The sequence below is a fragment of the Parasteatoda tepidariorum genome, chromosome 5 (genome assembly GCF_982258835.1).
Source record: "Parasteatoda tepidariorum strain Cologne lab strain chromosome 5, Ptep-v5.0, whole genome shotgun sequence".
In the NCBI taxonomy this organism is placed as follows: domain Eukaryota; kingdom Metazoa; phylum Arthropoda; class Arachnida; order Araneae; family Theridiidae; genus Parasteatoda; species Parasteatoda tepidariorum.
In genome coordinates, this window is record NC_141759.1 from 74,765,867 (window position 1) to 74,787,348 (window position 21,482).

Consider the following 21,482-nt stretch of genomic DNA (forward strand, 5'->3'; position numbering starts at 1 on the left):
TATCCAGCAAAGGAGTCATTCACTTTGTTTAACCCGTTTTATTCCGACACTATGTATATTGAAGTGATACAAAAAGTGATTTCATGTGAAAAGTGGTATGTCATGTGATATTAAACTAAATGGCTATCTTTCACTATTAGTCACATTACAAAAAATCTCTCCTCCATTTAGTTCTAGAACTATTCACAGAAGCTTAAATCATATGGAAGAGAATCTTTTATATACCCAAGAGAAGCGACAAAATTGAAATAATTGCCTTCCACAATACATGTATTTGAAAAAAGAAACTTTTATAAGTTTGACGCTGGGTGATAACAGATTTAACATAGTGTGCTACCACTTACCTCATAAAAACACTTTTTGGATAATTCTAAAAATTACATAATTCGAAGCGACAATTCCTTTAAAGTTTCCTACTGATATCAATGTGAAAATCTGAAAGTTTTCCCAGAATTTTGGTTAATTCGAAATTTGAGGCACTTGAAATCAGAATATTATACTGCTTCCTAGCCAATTAAAAAAATTTCCTCTACTTTGGAAATCCAAGATTTTATAAGTAAAGTAAAATTCAGCCAACTTTCACTCAATTCAAGAAGTTCCAAACAGCGTCGGACTTTTGAAGCATCGAGTCGATGAGGTTATTAATGAGGGGATGGGGTGTTCTGTCCCACTCCTGCAGAAGAACTCTTTCCAGGTTTTGGAGAGTTTGTGGGAGTGGTACTACTAAAAAGGAGTGGTACTGTGGGAGTGGCAATTTGTCCGCATAGACTGTCCCAAACATGCTCCATTGGGTTCATGTCCAGGGAACACGCTGGCCGATCCATTCGTATTATTCCTTTCTCCAAAGGGAAATCATTCACTAAGTTAGCACGATGTAGCCTGCAATTGTCGTCCATTAACATGAAGTTATCCAATTGCTGCAGCTTGAGGGACTTCAATATGTCTCAGAATCTCATCCCTCTTTAGGCAACCGGTCTAAGCTCCATTTCGAATGATATGGAGATCGGTATACTCATCAATTAAAATGCCAGCATAGACCATCACTCCAGACCATAGATCAGAATATTACGTCATTCATTCTTCTTCCAGTTCACATGCTCTGCTGCCCACTCCCTGCTGGCGCGACGGTGCCTTGCTGTTTACGTGACGCACACCATTGGTAGGCTAGCATATAGACATACAACGTGAAGGCGGTTTCGGACAGCTTGTGTCGAAACTGTGGTGCCAGTAGCAGAGCGAAGGTGTTGAAGAAGAGTGGCATTCATATTTCGGTGTCTTTGAGCCGTTAGCGTTAATTAATGGCTTTCATTGGGCGTTGTTGAACGTCTACGTCCTTGCCCTGCATTTCCAGTCTCCAAAAAAACGGTTCCAGATCCTGGAAATCACAATTTGTGCAACTCCAATGACTTCTGCTACTTCAGCTTGTGTTTGGCCCCTACTAATCGGCCAACAACTCTCCAAGCTTCTGATTCGGTTAAATGACTTCGTTGAGGCATCGCACACATCGAAATAACGCGCTTACTAAATGTCAATCATTCTTTTTCGCTTTGTCTTACATTAAGTTGAAAGCCAAATCAAATTTGCTGCCGATAAAGCGTCGTCTCCGACGTCAAATTCAAAATTTGCATACTGCGAGGTTTGAAAATAAGAAAAATTTGCATTTGTGACTCTCTTCTTTCATTTCATGCAACAAGAAAGAAGTTGCTTTTATCGTTATTTTATACAAGACTTATAATATCCTTTAATTGTTTTGAGAAGTGTAGTTTAAAGAAATTTTCAGACAGTCAATAAAATTTAAATCTTATTAATCATTAATTTTTAGTTCTAAAATAAGATTGATTCATGTCGAATATCTTAGTTATATACAAATTAGTAATACCGACTTTATTCTAAATTTTTTTAACAAGGCACATTTTTGTTAATTCAAACTTAGGATCGTTCACACTTTTTTACTTGCCCCTTTGAATTTGAATCTATTGAATAAACTATAAACAAGCCCACGCTTTTTACTCTCATCTGGATTAAAAATCTCATGCGCAAACAATTATTTTCAGTTTTTATATTATTTACTTCCCTTACTTAATTTTATTTATTTTTCTTTTAATTTTATTTATTTATTTCGTTTTACAAATTGTATCTAGATTTATCTGATAATTTAAAAAATTGGTCAGTACGACTATCGATATTTTATTATCAAAACTTACCTATCTTATTTGCTTCTTTCTTAAGTGATGGCATTAAGTTATTCAAATAATTTTACCCAGGCAGGCAGCTGTTGATTTCATAGCAGCTGAGATAATTAGATATAAAGGTATAGCACACGTTTTCCGTTAGTCATAAATGTACGAAATTACAAAATCTTTCAGCATTTTCTCTCACTTACTTCTCCACCATCTTTTATTATTATTATCAGAGCTGAGCAATATAACGTGAAATATCGTTATGTGTTATTATATGTTATTTACACATAGGATTAATGATATTTTAAAAAATACTTTCAAAATATATCCTGACATACGAATATATATATATATATATATATATATATATATATATATATATATATATATATATATATATATATATATATATATATATATATATATAAATACAAAAAAAAAGCCGAAGAAAATTAAGAAAAACAGTAAGTTTCATTTATTGCGCATAAGCTGCAAGTAAATAGAATTCATAAAATAAGTTCAAAATGGAGATAAAACAAAGGAAAATTACAAACATATGAAAAAAGGGGGATAAAGAAAAATAATAATAACAAAAAAATAATAACAAATTGGGGGGTAAAAAATAAAAAAAGTAAAATCCGAAAGAAGAAAAAAAGGGATAAATTATTTATTTTTTTACAAAAATCCGGAAAATAAAAGATATAATCTTTTTATCAGCCCACACGATTATATCAGCAAAAAAATTTAAAAATTTCGCGTTCATGTAAGTTCATTTGAATTCGCTACTCGTTTTATAGATTATGTTTTATTCTGTTTTTTCTTTATATTTTATTTTCTGTTTTTACGTGTTATTTTTACTTATTGTGCTCCATTTTATTTGTTGTAATTTTTGTAAAAAGTTTTTGAATGCTCCTCACACTATTGTATTGATATATTTTGCTTTGGCTATATTGATACAATATTAGAAAGCACTCTTTTTTGCGGATATAATCGTGTGGGCTGATGAAAAGATTACATCTTTTATTTTCTGGATTTTTTTAAAAAAAAATTATCATTTTTTTTTTCGTTTTTTTTTACATTATTATTTTCTCCCCCCCCCCACTTTTTTTTTATTTTTATTATTATTATTATTTTTCTTTTTCCCCCTTTTTTCATATGCCTGTAATTTTCCTTTGTTTTATCTTCATTTTGAACTTATATATAAGCATTTCGGTTATGGAACCCTAAGTATAATCTTCTGTCGGCGGAACCCCTATATTATAAATAAAGTTTTATTAGGGTAATAGTAAACGTTATAACTCATAAAAAACTGTTTTTAAAATATTTAATTATAGGAATGAAGAGGATTTTATATCGTTTTATCATTAATAATTAATAATTTAGGTTTTATGTCCGACAACTAAATTTGCAGTCCTTGTGCTTTATCTAGTCTAGTTTTTGGTATGTATACATAAGCTAAAAATGAATAAAATATACCGAATGAGGGTTTACTCCAAAATGAAAATTCAAAAGAACTACTGATGTAAAAAGTTATTATAAAAACATATTTCGTTATTAAGGAATTTAATTACTTTTATTTGAAAAGAGTGATAGGATATACTTATTCAATGTTTTATAATTGTTTCTTCTATTCATAATTTATTCAATAATTGTATCAGATTCATATCAATATGTCTTTCCTTTTCCAAAAATTTCGGTTATATTTCTTTTATCTCTACGTATAATGAGATAATCTTCGTGTTTGTCTGATTTTGTTTGTATATGTATGTAAACGATGTCACTTACAGCGATAATCGAGAGAAAAAAAATGTACCGGTAAAAGAAATTCTGGAGGGGGGGGGGGAATGATGCATAAAAAAAATATTTGAATCGGGTTCGCAAGTAAGTAAATATTAACTTAAAGTAATTAAATATTAACTTAAAGTAACTAAATATGAACTTGAAGTAATTAAATTTTGAGTTAATATTTAATTACTGTTGCCAATACTTCGAACTAATATTTGATCCAGGAGTTCCCTTGTCTTCTGGATTGGGTTCAAAACTACAAGGAGTTGAACATTAGTAGTCGTAAACCCCAAATTGGGTTGATGGTTCATCAACGGTTATATACTACATATACTAGAGATGTGACTATTCTATTTAGATGTTAAATGATCCTCAAATGGATCGGTTGTTGCTGTCGACGGTGGTTGATGCCAAGATAGAGATAATAATTAGAATTTATTTTGTACATTTATGATTATAATTCATTTTAACTTTATTAATGATAAGTTATAAAAATTAACAAAAATTATTAAATTTTCATTACAATGCTGTTAAAAAGTCACTAGTTACAAATATACGAAAAGTTACTGTATGAATGCTACGATAAACGCAAATATTGATGTCCAAAAATAGTTAAAATGTACAAAATGTTATTAATTTTTCTTTTTTAAAAAAACAGCAAAACTTAATCCTTATGTATTAATTAACTTTTAAAAATTATCTAATTAGGTTCGAGAAAATATTCGATGACATTAAATTCGAATCGAAACAGTCGTTAAATTCATATAATTTTTTAACGTGAACCTACCATTCCCACTTTAAGTGTCAATTTTGAATTATGATCTTAAAGGGTATATTTTTTCTGGGGTCTTTTTTTCAGAGGGAGGCGAGGTTCACTTTTACAGTTGTGAAATTTAACATAATTGTAAATTTTTAATCAAATTTACTTTCCTGGATGCTCTGATCATTCGGCGATAAGTATACCTTTAGTTGGACGTTAACAATAAGTTAGAGAACATATAAATTTTAAAACGAATGTCTAAACTTGATAATAAAGAGTTTTGACAAAAAGTAGTTAAATATATTACAATAACATAAATTACTAGTTTTATAATGCAATCATATCTATTTTTTTAACGTTTACATCAATGCAGAAACTCGTCAACGGGAACCAATATATTCTGCGGGGTTGTTTTGACCCTGAAAGGTGTTGTAAATTGGGAAGAATAGAGGTCGAAGAAGGGAACATGATCGTGCACACGTAGACAGTTGTGAGGGGGATTTTGAAGTGAGAGAGTTTCAATAATCACGCAAAACACCTGTCGAAGATACTAAGTTCTTTAAAAACTTTTATATTTCCAATTGGGATAATAAACAGATAAATAGAATAACTTTTCGTTAACTTCAACGTATATCATGTTAATTGCTTCTTAAAAAAAATATTACTATACATAATTGCGTTTGAATTAACATTTTATTACATCAAAATCGGGATCAATGGCACAAATCCAAAGAGTCGTTATAATCATATAATTTATAATGCAAATATTAAATTTTACTTTGATTGGCATGAGTTTAAATTAATTTCGGTTAACTATTTATATATAATTTTTAAAAATTAAAGTGGTAGATTTGCTTAATTATTATTTGTATTACATTTTTGAGTAAATTGTTTTTTTTCCTTTCATTTCTTTAAAAAATCTCCCATAATATTCTTGTATTTAAAAATGGTGCTTTTTATTTTACTCTAAACTAAACTCTTTTTTGGACTTTCGTTCTTTTTCTCTAAAATGAATATTTAAAAAAAAAAAAAGGAAGAAAAAAAAATTAAAGATGTCATAATTCTCACCCGCTAAGAAGTAAGTCATAATATTCAGCTAGAGTATTTATTATAGAAATTTGTAACAAAATCACTGATAATTTAATATGATTAGTACTAACTTAATACAGATTGCTCTCTTTAATTCCTGCAGGATGATTCGAGCTCTTGTGCTGTTCGAATTGACAATAATTACGTTGGAATTTCTAATTCATATCGATTCTCAAATTTGATCTTAATAACCTTTGATCGAATGATCAGATGTTCACGTGTTAAGAAGCAATCTTAACGATTCAAAGGATTAACCATAGCTGCTGAATCACTTGATTTTCAAGAGAGATTTTCATTTATTTTTAAAAAGGTTACAAAGTGTAGACTTAAATAGGTGTCTCTTAATTTAAAAAAAAAAAAATGATTAAATATGATATTGACGACAGCTACATATAAATAACTTAGAAAAATATATGAAAGTAATATAAATATGTAGAGGAAAGAAAGAATATTAACTTGCTATATATAGAAGATGGAACAAACAAAGGAATGCTAAAATGAATCTTAAAACGGCAGTGAAAAAAAAAACATTTATTGATTTGTTAATATGCTATATTAAAAAATTAAATATGCTAATTATATTTATATTAAATATGTTAATGATACTGATATTAAATATGCTAATGATATTGAGATGAAATGTGATAATTAATTTGTGATGACTCTATGAAATTAGAAGCAAAAATGTACTTTATATATAAATAGAATTTTCCTTCTTCTAAATTTTTATCTAATTTTGTTCTAAATTTCTATTAACTCTTATCTATTTTTTTTTAACGGTGCATTTATAATATAGACTCTCAAAATATGGGTAGAAAACAAAATCTAGAATATTTTTTTAAAAAACAATGATTTTTGAACCATGTCTAATACATTTATATCTAATCTATAATCCATTATTTATTTAATATCTCGGTTAATTTTAAGATAGTAAAGTAAAATACCAGGGGGGAAAAAGTGTAAATAACTATATATATAATTTAAACTATATATATAATTATTCTAACAACAAAACATTGAATAAATTATGAAAAAGAAATGAATTTATATAAACTGCATTAATATTTTCCGTCGAACTTTTCAATTCAAAATTTGCTACACGTCAAACTTTCAAATTTAAATCTTCTTTTTTGCAAACGTTCCTTTTGTTCCGACATGTGCAAAAATTTATTTAGTTTTTAATTTCAAGGAACGTTTTTAATTTTCAGCATTAGTGTATACCGAAAACTAATTCAGAACTAGACAATTAAGTCCCGCGAAATGTAAATTTAATTGTCTGATATAAAATCAATTCTAATTGATTGATGAAGATGATAATTGATGATGAGGATTGATGAAGCTATGAATTAAAATCATTCTTCAGATTAAATATTTTCTGAATTATTCTCTAATTATTCTATTCTAATGCCCTTTTATGGTAATGTGTTTGAAATTGCTAATGAATTCGATTTATAAAGTTAGGGTTCCGCTACATGAAGGACAATCATCTTGGGTTCCATATCTGAAAGAACTTGGAAACCGTTGACTTGATCAAAGGAAGCTTATTCTTTCCAAAACGCGTAGTTTCTTTAATTCTGTATATGATGTCAGAAGAAGTGTTAATAAATACTCTTCTAGATCATTATAAAAAGGAACTAATTTTTGTGCAAAAAATTATGTCTTACACTAAATGTTTAATTAAATACAACTCAGTGAAATAGTATTTATTCCAATCTTAATCAATGCATATTTTTTTAATTCGTGCTTTATGCCTTCTCTTTATAGTTCAATTTGCTAAGAATCCACTATAGATTTAACAATTACTTTCAAAGTATCAAAAATAAATATCAAATTCAGTTCATGTTCGCGTGTGCCGAACATATGTAGCTTTAAAGAGAAAGAGAAGAAAAAAGAATAATTCTCACTTTTAATTTTAAGTTTGTAATAGCCGCACGAAACCTGTTGGAGTTTTTTTCACAGCATTTTTTCAAAATGTTAACATTTAAAGTAAAAAAAAAAATTCGAAAAAAAGTAATCGTGAGGAATTTAATAAAAATTTCTTTGATATTTCCGGTTCCAAAACTGGAAAAAATAAACAGAACTTTTAACGACATACCAGTAAGTATTTTTTATTGTTGCCAGGAATCGAATTTAATTGTAAAACTCCTTTGTTGAGTTAAACTGTAAGACAATTATTAAAATCGCCAACGGGAGCGGAGAGAAAAACCATGAAATAAAATTTATAACGGTTTTCTTGTTTAGGTAGTCATTAATGATGAGATGAAAATAAAGAAACTTGCAAAACCGAAACTTGGGTAGAATTAAAAACAAAAATTCATCCCTCTATCAAGGTCAAAAAAAAAGTGTAAACAAACCTCACGCCCCCAAGTGTTGTATTTCGTACAGCCTTATCCTATGTAGAATTAAAAAAGTACTTTTCACGTCTGGACGTGACGAGTAGCACCAACACACATGGAATTTCAAAGCCGGCGCATGATCTAAACAGAAAATTTACGGCGAGTCGTCTGGGCATGAGCGAATGTCAACCAATGACAGCAAACTGCTCACGTGCGGGAGGCATGATCAACATTCACTAAGTAGTAACTAAATCGCCAGATTTGGCATCAAAACATAAGAAAAGAGAAACGAATTTTGATTGCGCAATAACAATATCATTGTATTATTGTCAAAAATCCGTAATGTAATGATCAAATATGTATCGAATTATTTCAGATAATTTTTTTTTAGAAAGGACATCATTCATCAAGTAGTTATTAGATTAATTTCAAACCTAAAAAATTTAAGTTCAAGTTATTTTATTCATTTATTTTCTTAGTACCAGACAGCTCAGTTCTAATTTTTCACTTACTTATAAATATTATTACTGATTTGATTACTTACAGTCAAAATTATTAAACTAGCAGTTTTTTAGTAACTATCTTCAGTGATCGATCTAAAATAGCTTGTCTCGCAATCTTTTTTCTCAGCTTTGCGAGGTGAATTTGTAAAGTTTTGGCGAAGTTTGGCGTATTTATAAACTGAAGTCGCTTTGGCTGCATTTTAACTCGCGTAAACAGTAAACCTTTTCAAATGTTACGTTTCCTATGCGTTTTATGGAAGATAACATGAAGTGTTGTAGATCGTAGTACGTTTGTTGTTTAAAATTGTGAACTCAAATTTTAATTTAATAATTAAAACAAAAACGTGATCCTTACTTAGATGGCATGTCGCAGTATCATACCATTGTTCATTTAGTGGCTGGCGGGTATGTATTGAAAGAATATTCTCAATCAAGGATTTCTAAAAAGTATTTTATAAATAGCCGAATGTTATTATTTATGAACAGAGATAAGTTTTATGAATTCTATTTGACTTAGCGTTCCTAAAATAAGTAGCTGCCTGGACATATTTATTAAAAAATTATTATAAATATTGTTTGACTAAATCTCTACCTCGTTTTTACAAAATAACTTTTTACTAAGTGAAATGGAATTGATTTCAAAACCTTTAATTTCAGCCAAATTGTTATAATAATATTAATAATTATTAGTTTTCATGTATTGCTTCAACTGTTAATAATATTTCTAAACGCATAAAGAAAAATCTCATAACTAATTTACATAGTTTGATCTTAAATCTCTTTTAATTGATTATTTATTATAAAAAAAATTAGTGAATGTTCATGATTTGAAATATTATAGTATTTGTGTTGATAAAGCTAAATGTTGATTTTTAGATTAACAAAATTACATTTTCTATTCACATTGTATTTCTTTCATATTCAACAGAATTATTGTTCTCAACAGAATTATTGTTCAATAATCAACACAGAAAATTTAAATTGTTTTAGAAAATAATGAATAATAATTAATTTCAACCAATATTGTATGATACTTTACAACTGCAATAATAACATACTTTTTCAAAAATTTGAAAACGTTATAAAATGTCTACATTTAATGAAATTAATTAATTGTTAAAAATCAAAGATCATGATAATTATTTCATTAATTGTTTGTTATTTTTATGTTTTAATTTTTTAGTCTGTATGTGGTTAAATGTTATTTTGACAGGATGATATTAATGTGCTATTCTATTTCTTTTATATTTGTTTGAGCTGTAATTCATGTTATTTTAAACTTTCTGTAAATACTATCCATTTACTTTAAAAACTAGTTTCTGCCCTATTAACTTCTTATGAATGTAGGAATTGAATTGTTTTAACAATTAATTACCTAATTTAAACTGATATTAAAAATTATACTTTAGTTGTCTTTTTATAACGTTAAGTGTTTTTCAAAAAATAGATATGTAATGAAATTATTAAAAAAAATGTAAAATTATTGATATCAAAGAACCTAGTGTTTGTTACTTTTAATTAATTGACTTTTTTTTTAATAAGTTATCTGTAAAGTTTGTTTACAATTTCAAAAATTACATTATCTTTTTTATCCCAAGAGAGAATTTTGAAGTGTCGTGACATAATATTTTTTTTAAATTACATGGAATTTATTAGAAATTTAAAAAAAAGAAAAAAAACTGATTGTTTTATGCATTGGTTGTTATTTTGTCTTTAATTTTATTTACTTTTTGTGATTAGGTATCTGTTATTTTGTCAAAATGACACTATTCACTTTCTATTTCTGTAATATTCAGGTTTTCTGCAGACATTATTTTGCACTTTCCAAATTGCTTCTAATGTCATTTTATCATTTTAATAACTAATTTCTGTGCTATTAACTTCTTTTCAACTAAGGAAAGGATTGTTTTAGAAGATAATAAAATAAGTGAAGTTAGAGCAAATTTTGCAATATAATTACAATGATTACTTTTTTTTTTTTTTAATTTTGAAGTATTGTCCAGGAACTAAAGATGAAAGATTATGTTATTGTAATTTTTTTTAAATACTATGTATAAATAAATAAAATTTGATTAATAAAATGAGATTTTTTTTTTAGACTGACGTAGTATAGTTACAACTCTATTATTAGAATTATAATTCAGGTTCTCTATAATTATGTATGTGTTTCCTAATTGTTTGAAGCAAAAAATAACTATTTTTTTTAGTTTTATTTAAATCAATTTTTACATAATTAATAAGGAATAATTTCATGTAAGGAGTAAAAGTTGATGGAAATACTGCATAATAATTAAAAACTTCAACTGATATTTAACGTGTCTGTGCAGTAATTTTCAATAATTAAATTACAAAATAACATTCTACAAAATTATGTAAAGATTACTATACATCAGACAGTTTTATTAACTATTATTGTGATATTTGCTGATTTATGTTTATTCTTTGTCTTTACTGTGCTGTTATTAGTAAATTGTAAAAATAATATAATAGATATTGAATAGTTTCAAAGAGGTTTATTATTTAAAAAAATTCTATTGAAGTTTGTTAAATTTGTGCGGCTGATTTCAAAGATTATATGAAGGCTGTTTAAAGTTAGTAAAAATAATGTATCAAATAGTTTTAGTGAGTATCAGTTTAGTGAGTATCATCATTTTAGTGAGTTAATAGTTTTAGTGATGTATCAATAGTTATAGTAATAGTTTTAGTTCTAGTTTAAAAAAATGTATTCAACTTCATTAAATTTGTACAATTTAAAATATAAATATGTTTCTAATTCATAAAAAAAGCTCAAAAAAGAAAAGAATTTTGATGATTACAATATTACAAAAACAACTTAGTTATTGTTATGTTTACTCTGTTTTTTAAAGTATGTAGGCCATTTTCTATTCTTTTGGAAAAATTTTGTTTGAAAATAAAGAATAGTTTACGAGTTTCTAGATTTTAGTGCTTTTTCAAGTAAGAACGTATATTTATAATGTTTCAAAATTAGGAGTTTTAAAAAATTTTTCAGATCTCTAAAAATATTTGTAGATTTAGTCATGTTAGTTTACTACTTCAATTTATAATTTAACTTATATCTTAGTTGTCTGAGCAAAGCAGTCTTGAAGTTTATATTGAAGCATTCAAGGTTAACCTAAGTTTTAACTAATAATAACATTGAATAACTGAACAATATTATCATGTTAGTTTATTACTTATATTAATAATTTATTTCTTAGTACAGGAAGCAAAACACTATTGAATTTTAAAAGACAGTATCAAAGATAAAAATCGTCAATCTGAATTTTTAATAATAGCATTGAATAATTAAGCAATTTTATTCTTTCTTATAATTGTTTAATTTACCATCAAACCTCTGGAGGGGACCACTCTCTGTTTTAAAGTAAAATGGTCGTTAATGGAGGTTGGTCGTTCTTAGGGGTTACCTCCATTGATTTCAAAATGTTATCGAAGGTACATGATTTTTCTCAAACAATTTTAATTTTGGTCAGTGTCATTTTCTTTGTGCAGATGTGACACTTGTGTTTGCCTAAATAAACCGGATCAATGAATAAATCTATAGAAATGGTCTTTTCTGGAGGTTTTGCTGTATTTGTAAATTTAATAATTAGAATAATAAATTTAGTAATTTATTTATTTAATAGATAGAGTAATAATTTAGAGATTAGAATAATAATTAGAATAGTAAATTTAATAATTAAAGTAGCTTCATTATTTTAACGTTAGTATTCTGTATGTGTGAAGCACATTATGAGTCAAAATGTATTGATTGTCCAAGCAATTTTATCTTTTATCTCAATTTTATCTTAGTTTAAGGCTTAATAAATGAAATGGAAGTATTGAGTTGATTGCAGATTTGAATACTTTGATTTAAAATAGTTAATACAGTTGGGAGCCGATTATCTGGAACGATTGGGACCATCGCTATTCCGGATAACTGATTTTTCCGGTTTTCTGAATCGCTACAAAATGCCGTTTTTTTATTGTTAAACCCAACTAAAAAATCAAGAAATTTGGAAATCTTAAAAATAAGAAGAAAAAACGATGAAGTAATATAGTAATGATTATTTCCAAAATGATGGTAAGGTAAACATCTTTAAAAAAAGAAAAAAAAATCGTAAAATCTTATGAGGAAAAAAAAAAAAATTTTTTTAAAAAAAATGGCGTGAAAATTTATCGAATTTCGTTCCGGTTTTTTGATTTCCGGATAACGGGTTCTATACTGTACCTTTGTTGTAATCATTTATGCTATTTCAGGAATTTTAAATCCTTTCAGAAAAATAATCTTAAATTTTATCTTAAATATAGACTTGGTGGTACAGCCGGTGCTATTGCTACTTGTCCTTTAGAAGTAGTTAAAACTAGACTTCAGTCTTCTGTTGCAAATTTCGGTGCCTACTCCTCACTTTCTACCAGCAGAAGTCGCTTTGCATCTCTGCCACGATTTGACTTTTGCAACTGTGAATCCTATGAACGGTTTTCTCCTGTTATTACTTCTGAAGTAGCTGCAAGACATCAACAATCTGTGGGAATCTGGCGTTGTTTAAAGTGAGTTTAACTTTTTTTGTAATATTTACCTTGAGTTTTTTAAAGTGCTCAGTTTGACCTATTGTGATGCATTTATTTTTAATTTTGTTTAAATTAAAGCGGTCAATTCATGGGTATTGCTGGGTTTCCATTTTCATAGATGAGAATTCATGAAAATTATCTTAATTTGTCTGTACTATTCAAGGGGACATTTAAAGAGATACCATATTATTTAAAGGGAGCATGTATCAACCTTCCCCCTTCTTTTGCCAACAATGCCCATGAATGATCAAATTTTTTTCTTTTGTGCTTAATTTTTTTATCAGTTCATCTAATTAGATCATAATTAACCATTTCATTGAGAAAAGTACATTCGAATTTAATTTAATAATACTAATCTGATAAAAGTACCAATTTGAAATATTGAATTTAATAAAAAAAAATTTCACAATTTTGTTTAATATGCAACAAATAACTTTATATGTTTTATTTTCTGTGACTTATATAGCTTGTTTCACGTTCTGTAAATTATGAAGAATTTTAATTTTTATATTTAATTTAAAATGTTGATTTTTTTTTCACTTTTGAGTATTTCTCAATTGATTTTGAATTATATTCAGTTTAATATGTATGTATTATAATTTATATAAAATTTGTTTTCCTGTTTAATAAGGATAGTACTATAAAATAGTGAGTTTGATTATAGTAAAAATAACTTAAAGTTGGTTGTACTTAAATAATGAAATTTTTTATTGCTATCTAATCTATTTACATTTATTTTGGCAGCATATTGATTTAAAAAAATTATGTTTGACTTGAAACTTTAAAATAAGCAAATTAAATTTTTAAAATAGGCAAATTAAATTTTTAATTTTTGCAACTCATTTATTTTGATTTAAATATTTAGTTTAAAATGTTCAGTATCTTTTTTTTTTTTAAAATAATTCTCAAATTTTTTTTTTTTTTTTGTATTTTGTTATATTCTAATGAAATTATTTTGATAGTAGCAGGTTAAAATATTGAACTAGATTATGTTTATTCTGATTTAAATGTTTAATGCTTTTGAAATGCATGTTATAAAATATTTCAGATTATTTTGAGCAATAATATAAGATATCAAACAAGCAAATAAAATTATAATTTAGATATCTTGTGTTTGTTTAAAACAAGTCAAATTGAGATTAAGTTAAATTTTAGTTTTTATAACAAATGCCTTAATTTTTAAATGTAATCAAAGAATGAAACTAATTTACAAATTCAGAAAACGACAAAATAAGTAAATAACATTTAAAATAATAAATCAAAATAGAAGTTTTTTAGAAACATTCCTTAAATTTCTTAAAGCAATAAATGGAGAAATACTTCAAATACTTTATTTAAATTTGTTATTACTATATCTAAAGGCCACACTTTAATTTATGAAATCCAATTCAAATAAAATATTATTATATACAATTTAAGTTCTTTTTAAAATTTTAGACCAATTAGGTTTTTATAAATCTTAACTTTTTGTTATACATTTGCCTTGGCACTGATGTTCAAATAGTGATAACTGCTTTTAGACAGTAAAACTAATTTTTCATGCTAATTTATTTTGTACAAAATTTAATTATTTTAATCTTCTAATTTCTTAATTGGATGTTTATTTTTAAACATGATTATTAAACTGCATAAAGGAGAAAAATACTTAATATATCACAGTTTAGTTATTCTTATTTTGATTTACTCAAATTCCTATCTATTTATTTTTCTGAAACAATTTTATGATGTCAGTATTTTATTTTTCTGTCTCTTTTAGATTTGCCGATTATTTATCCAATATTCATTTTGTTTTCAAAGCATCAAATATAACAATTTAATTCCTTTTTATATATCCAACAAAAATTAAAATTTTTCTGTCTGTTCAGTCTATGAAATATATGAGTTTAGATTCTTCATCATATTTGAATTTTTTTTTTCTGTGACTGGATTATTTGTTACTGTATTAATCTATGCTTTAACTCTTGTTAAAATTGTGTCCATTATGTCATGGATATATTGTTGATGGTTTTTAATAAAATAATTTAATGGAATAATTTTCTTTGCTAACTAATTATCTAGTGAAAGTTGTTCATCTATGTTCTTTATTCATTCTATTTTCTTAGAAATAAAATTAAAAAAACTGTAACCTATAATGCTTAAATTTTGAGTTTTTCTTTTCTGTATTTTTATCTTGTTACTATCCAATTTACTTTGGTAGATTTTTGTCTTTCAATATTTTATTTCCTAAATGACATTTTTCTGAGTTGTTTTCAGATTGCTTTTGGTTATGAAGATATTAAAAATTGTTTGTCATACAAATATGTATTCTTTATTTATTTGGGAGATAAAAGTTTGATAATTTACTATCTTTTTCAAACTTTGATTGATTATGTTATTTACTTTGATAATTTTGCTGAACAATTTCCATTTCAAATCAACTATCTTTACCATAAACTAATTATCATTTTTTGTAGAGATAAAAAGTTATTTTCTTAGACATTGACATTTGAATTTATTTATTTTGTGTTAAATTGGAAAGTTTATGTTAAATCACTTTTATCTATTTAAGCTTCAATACTCTTTTTGCTGTTCCATATTTTCTTTGTTAGTTTGCTTAGAGGGAATTCAAATCTTTTTTGTGGCCTCAACTTCGAATAAGTTAATGGATAATTCTTATGAATGCCTTAAATTATATTTTATAGTTTTTGCTTACAACCAAGATTAGTTTTTCAATTTTTAATGTAGTAAATTCGGGGATTTGAAACATTGTGTGAAAAATGACTTTAATAAAATGATGATCATCACAGGAAATGCATAAGATCAAGATTATGATAGATACAGATTATCATAAAACATCATATTATGTATATAGAATGATTATTAGTAATTAGTAGCTAAATATGATTATTAGTAAAATGGAACAAAATGTTTTAAGTGTTTTTCTTTATTACATTGTAGTTTCTTACATTCAGTTCATTGTTTGCAAATAACATCATCCATATGTTAACTTATAATTCTTACAGCAATATTTTAAATAATTCTTTTTACAAAGCAGATTAAAATCTTAACAAATAAGTAATATTCAATTCATTATTTTCTAAAACTTAGGGAACATTCTTGCTGGATCTGATTCAATTGGTTTGCCTAATGCAGCAATCAGATTCCCAATTTTCCAATGCTTATTTTATATGAATTTTCAATAAAAAAAATTCAGTTGGCCCAGTGCTAGAAAATATTTCAAATAAAAGTTCGTTATTAAAATATTTTATTTAATACTAAATCATTTGTTTACGGAAAATTAGAAGAAATTAGTTCCACTATATAATCTTAGATTAAAACTCATTGAACATCTTCAACTCATGAAGTATAACAACAGTTTGAACAACTTTAATAAACCAGAGCTTGTTTCACTGGTTCTGTGTTATCAAACTTTTCAAATCTTTCTAATTTGATAATTGTAAGGAAATAAAATGATAGTGAAAATCTATTTAAAAAGTTAATTATTAAGTGTAGTTATAAATTTAAGAGCATCAAATTCTAAGCTTTTATTTTAACATTTTAGTGAGAAACAAATTTTTAAAAGAATGAACAGTATTAAAAAAATGAACAATATTACAATGTTGCCCACTTTTCTCTAACTTTTAAATCATTTTTCTAATAGTTTTTCATTTTCTGTTTCATATGAAACTATTGATTTAGAAACTGACTTTTAATTTCTTATTCACCTTTGTACCTCTTCTTTTTCTTTTTTCCCCCCTATTATGTTCTGAATTTTTACTCAGTATACTTTCCAGGATACGAAATATTCGTTACAATTTTGATAAGTAAAACTTTTAATTTAGATGAGTATTTAAAAATGAGTCGAACATAATCATTATTTTTATCAATCAATTCACCATTATAAAACCAAATGTGACTGGTTAATTACAATCATTTTTTATCTATGATTTTCCTTTTTTGTATAGTTTTAAAATAGTGTTCAATTTTTAGGGGGTAGTTGGGAATATAAATATATCACACAAATAATATAATATCACATAAGAAATTTTGATATAATCTTTATCTCAATCAAATGTATATTTTAGTAAAAAAAAAAAAAAACTAAGAAAGAATTATGCTTGTTACATTTATAAATTTTAAGCGTTGATTATTTTTTAAATTAAAATCTAGTTTAAAATTCTATAAAAGGATAAATTAGATCTTTTTAATTTTATTTGCTTAATTTTTTATTATTTTGAACTAGTTAAAATATTTTTATCGCCTTAATTATCATTGAGTACATATAATAATTATTATTGATGCTGATAGTTTTATAATGTAGCCACATCACTTGTAAGCAATAGCCCATTGTGCAGCTCTAGTGCGACGTAAATGAACAACAACAACATCACTTGTAGGCTGTAAAATTTCTCATTGACTATTTGAAGCTTCTATTGGCAATGAACTTTATCTTATTCATTATACTGCATCTTAAACGAAGAAATTTTAATATAATTATAAACCATAGAAGTTGTTTAATACATATAAAAACAGTTATGCTACCATATTTTGTTTATTACATCTACACCTTGATTTTGTTTAACTCAATAATTAAACTATTTTCTCAAATCTACTTAAACTAGTGGATATCATATTTTTGGCATATGATAGATAGAACACCTACCATTCATTGAATTTTATTTAAATGCATACTGGCTAACTTTCAGGAGTAAAGCTTAGAAACTTTTATCCTTATTATTTCCTTTAGAATTTTTTTTATCATAATCATTGATTATTTTTTAAAAATTCATCTTATTTTATGTAAAGTATAGTTTTTTTTTAGAATTTATTTTTATGAATTTTACTCTAAGATAAGATTTAATTTTTTTTAAATGCATTTTAATGTAATTTTTTTAAAAAAAACTTGAATTTTTAACCTAAGAATTTAATTGCATTTAGTAATTTTTACCAAAGTGTCTATAATTGTTCTAAATATGAATTTTTTTTACTAAATATTTTAGAAGGAAGGATATTTTTATTCTTTTGTTTATTTAATCTAATTTTAGAAGTCAAATTATGTTAATTAGTATAGTTAAAATTAAGTTAATTGCTGTTTAGAATGTAAATATGTTTTTAGTTGTTCTCAAGTTCCACTTTTTGAAAGCTAGCTAGAATGCTTGAATCAAAATTATATTTTAAGTCAGATATGATATGCATGTCCTGTTACTTGTGTTTTTATAAATCAGGTGGGAGATGTTAACAAAGCGTCTCCGGAGACTCTGTCAAACAAAGAAGTCGTAATTTTCACACTAAATTTTCCTGTTGGTAAGTTTCAACAAAAGGTTGGTTCTTTCCTCATCTAAATTACATTATATTATAGGATTTATCTCGATTTTTTTTTTAAATACAATGAATTTTTGTAAAAATGTAGTTGCACAAAGCATTTATCAGTAGAATTTTTAGATTATTATGTTTTTTTTTTTTTTTTTCTGTAATATAGATTGTCCAGATAAATACTATAGGAAATTGAAATATATATATCAGGATGCATAAAGTTTTTAAAAAGTGCTTAAGGTGCTTATTTTCTATTTTTGTTATTTAAAAGCTCTTAAAGAAGCTTTTTTCATTGGGTGTTTTTAAAAACTGCTTAATTTTCCCTTTTTCAAAATGAGATTTTTCCCATACCATGTTGATTTTTGCTATGAATTATACAAAAAGACGCAGTTCACATTGCTCTATTCAACATTTTCACAATTAATTCAACCTCAATCTATTTCGGCGTATTGTTGGTCCGTAGCGTATCAAAACGCTTTAAAAATTTCATTATTTTTGACAATTGTCAAAAACAATGCCAAAAGCTTATTTATTTATTATTTTTTTGACACGATGGTTAAAATTAGATAAAACCGTCAATTGTCAAAAACTTCTCCTCCTTGCCTAATTATGATATTTTTTTAAAGTATATTATTTTAAGAGTGCTTGAAAAGTACTTATTTTTTGTTGAATAATTTGGCTATGCACCCTGATATATGTAATAAAAAAAGATGAAGCTCTGTCAAATTTTTAAAAATTTTAATCCACATTGCTATTATGTAGGCCTTCAAATAAGAAATCGCAACCTGGTGAGTCAAATTAAAAAAAAAAAAAAGGTAACTTAAATTCAAAACCAAATCGTTTCATTTTCACCACCTTTTTTCCGCTAAAAGTACATCAATGCAGGATTCTGGAAAGCTGAGTTATCATTAAAAAGTTCAATATCTCCATTCAAAATTTTGATTTTCATTTGTGATGGAAAAATTTACGTGGAAGTGTAGTTCTTTAGCGATTCACATATTTTAAAGCCGTAATTTATTTTGCCTCCCCAAATATTTTTAAATAAAGCTCTTTAAAGTCAATATTTTTGACTAAATTTGGGCACATATTCATATTTTTATTGTTGAATTAACTTTTTATAGCTGTGGATTATTTCTTATGCGAATTGTTTTTTTAAGTATAATTTAATTCAAGCATAAAAGAAGTTGCTAAAAGTGGCTATTAAATAAAAAAGACCTATGGTTATCGGTCACCGACTCTTTAGGTTTGAGGAAAAAGTGTCTACTAAGATATTAATTATAAATTGATAAAAATAACTTTATTTACTTTTGGTATGAAACATGAATCTTTGTGTTATTGTATGCCACAAATTTTGCTTTTAGCAACTTATTATAATAAGAAAGAAATAAGTTTTTTTGAAATATGAAATTTTTTTTTTATTCTTGCAATGATACTTCAAGAAATATTTTCATGATACATCATTAAATTTATCTTTCACACGTTTAATGCCATGCTAATTGTACATGGCTTTCCTGTCTCTCAAAAATAATTTTCTCAGTATGTATTGCATTAATTTCTTCAAACTATTTTAGTAACAATAATAATATATAAAAATTAAAAGCATTAAAAATTTGCTTGAATTATTTGTATAATCTTGGCTTCACCGGTCACCCCTGTGGCCTTAAGAACAAACTCAGTGCCGGTCACCCCTGTGGCCTTATGAACAAACTCAGTGCCGGTCACCGGTGATGCCCATGGCATTCAACGTGTTAAATAAACATCTAATTATGATTAATTATCAACAGCATTGTTATTGCAAAGATACCAACTGCTCCGGACACGCCGAAATAATTAAAAAACGGTAAATAACTACTAAGTAAATTTTGCAAATATTTGACTACTTTTACTTGCTTTTTAAAAGGTGACTCAAGTACTACTATAAAGTGGTGAATTATATAAGCCTACGAATTATTTAGAAATAGTGGTGGATAAGAATCTACTAAATTTAATTTATTAAATCAAGAGTCAAAATTGATAAACTACCACTTTAAAATATATATTTGCTCTCCGGAGCAAGTTAGCGTATCTGTTATTGCGATTCTTGTCAACAACGATAAATATCAAATACAATAGTATGTAAAGTATTATTGATATTAATAATTCTTGAATTTAAATTATTGTTATATTTCCAGCTCTAATCATTATATTTTCCAGTGGTAGTGGAAAGTATTGGTCTTAAACAGAATTATATGACATATATTTGCTACTTAGTGTATACTTTATTAAAGCAATTAGCTGTGTGTTTTTTTTTTTTTTTTTTTTTTTTTTTTTTTTTTTTTTTTTTTTTTTTGTCTGTTTAAAGCTTTATTTTAAATTTTTTTAGCATCCTTGTGAGTTTTCAGGTTTTGCAATCCAGATTACTTTATATTATTGTTTTAAATTTCTTGGAATGTTGTGTATCTGGACAACCTATCTGTATGCTTGTAAACTACTGTTAAATCTGCAGAAAAACATAAAACTTTCAAATTAGTCAGTTGTTTTCTCAATAGTTAAATTTAGCCTAAGAATTTTTTTTTGGTTCAGTGATGAATATTTGCGCTTGTATAACATTCAACGACGGTTATTTTATTGATTTATTATTTTTAAAATATAACAATTTGGGGTAGAGAATAAACAAACTGAGATAATTGTAAAATATCAAAAAAAGTGTTTGAAACACATATCTTTTTAATCCAATATTTTTTTTTTTTCATATCAAGAAAAGATGATTCATCCTTTTCAAAGTGGTGATTTAAGAGCTATTTCGGTCAGTGAAGCACCATAATCATATGTGGATCTATCATAAAAGTTAAATCTTTCTTTAATTTTCTATTGGTTGTAAATAAGTGAAAGATTTTCTAGAATGCCTTATTTTAAGCATTTTAAAATGACTGGCTTCAGATTAGGTGAATAATTGAATTAGGTGGATCGTTGAAGATAATTATCTTCT

At 26.1% G+C, this 21,482-nt stretch overlaps 2 protein-coding genes across 2 annotated transcripts in view; one reads left to right on the forward strand and one right to left on the reverse strand.

Moving 5' to 3' along the window:
* LOC107448841 (centrosomal protein of 104 kDa) overlaps positions 1 to 8,285 on the reverse strand; it is a 78,117-nt gene extending 69,832 nt beyond the window's left edge. The window contains exon 1 of the mRNA XM_087164236.1: positions 8,169 to 8,285. The gene's annotated coding sequence lies outside the window, so the exon portion shown is untranslated. The remainder of the gene's footprint in view (positions 1 to 8,168) is intronic.
* Positions 8,286 to 8,435: 150 nt separating this feature from the next.
* Rim2 (replication in mitochondria 2) overlaps positions 8,436 to 21,482 on the forward strand; it is a 28,088-nt gene continuing 15,041 nt past the window's right edge. The window contains exons 1-2 of the mRNA XM_043045760.3: positions 8,436 to 9,058; positions 12,962 to 13,201. Coding sequence (XP_042901694.1) covers positions 9,018 to 9,058; positions 12,962 to 13,201 — 281 coding nt within the window. The 5' untranslated portion in view covers positions 8,436 to 9,017. The remainder of the gene's footprint in view (positions 9,059 to 12,961; positions 13,202 to 21,482) is intronic.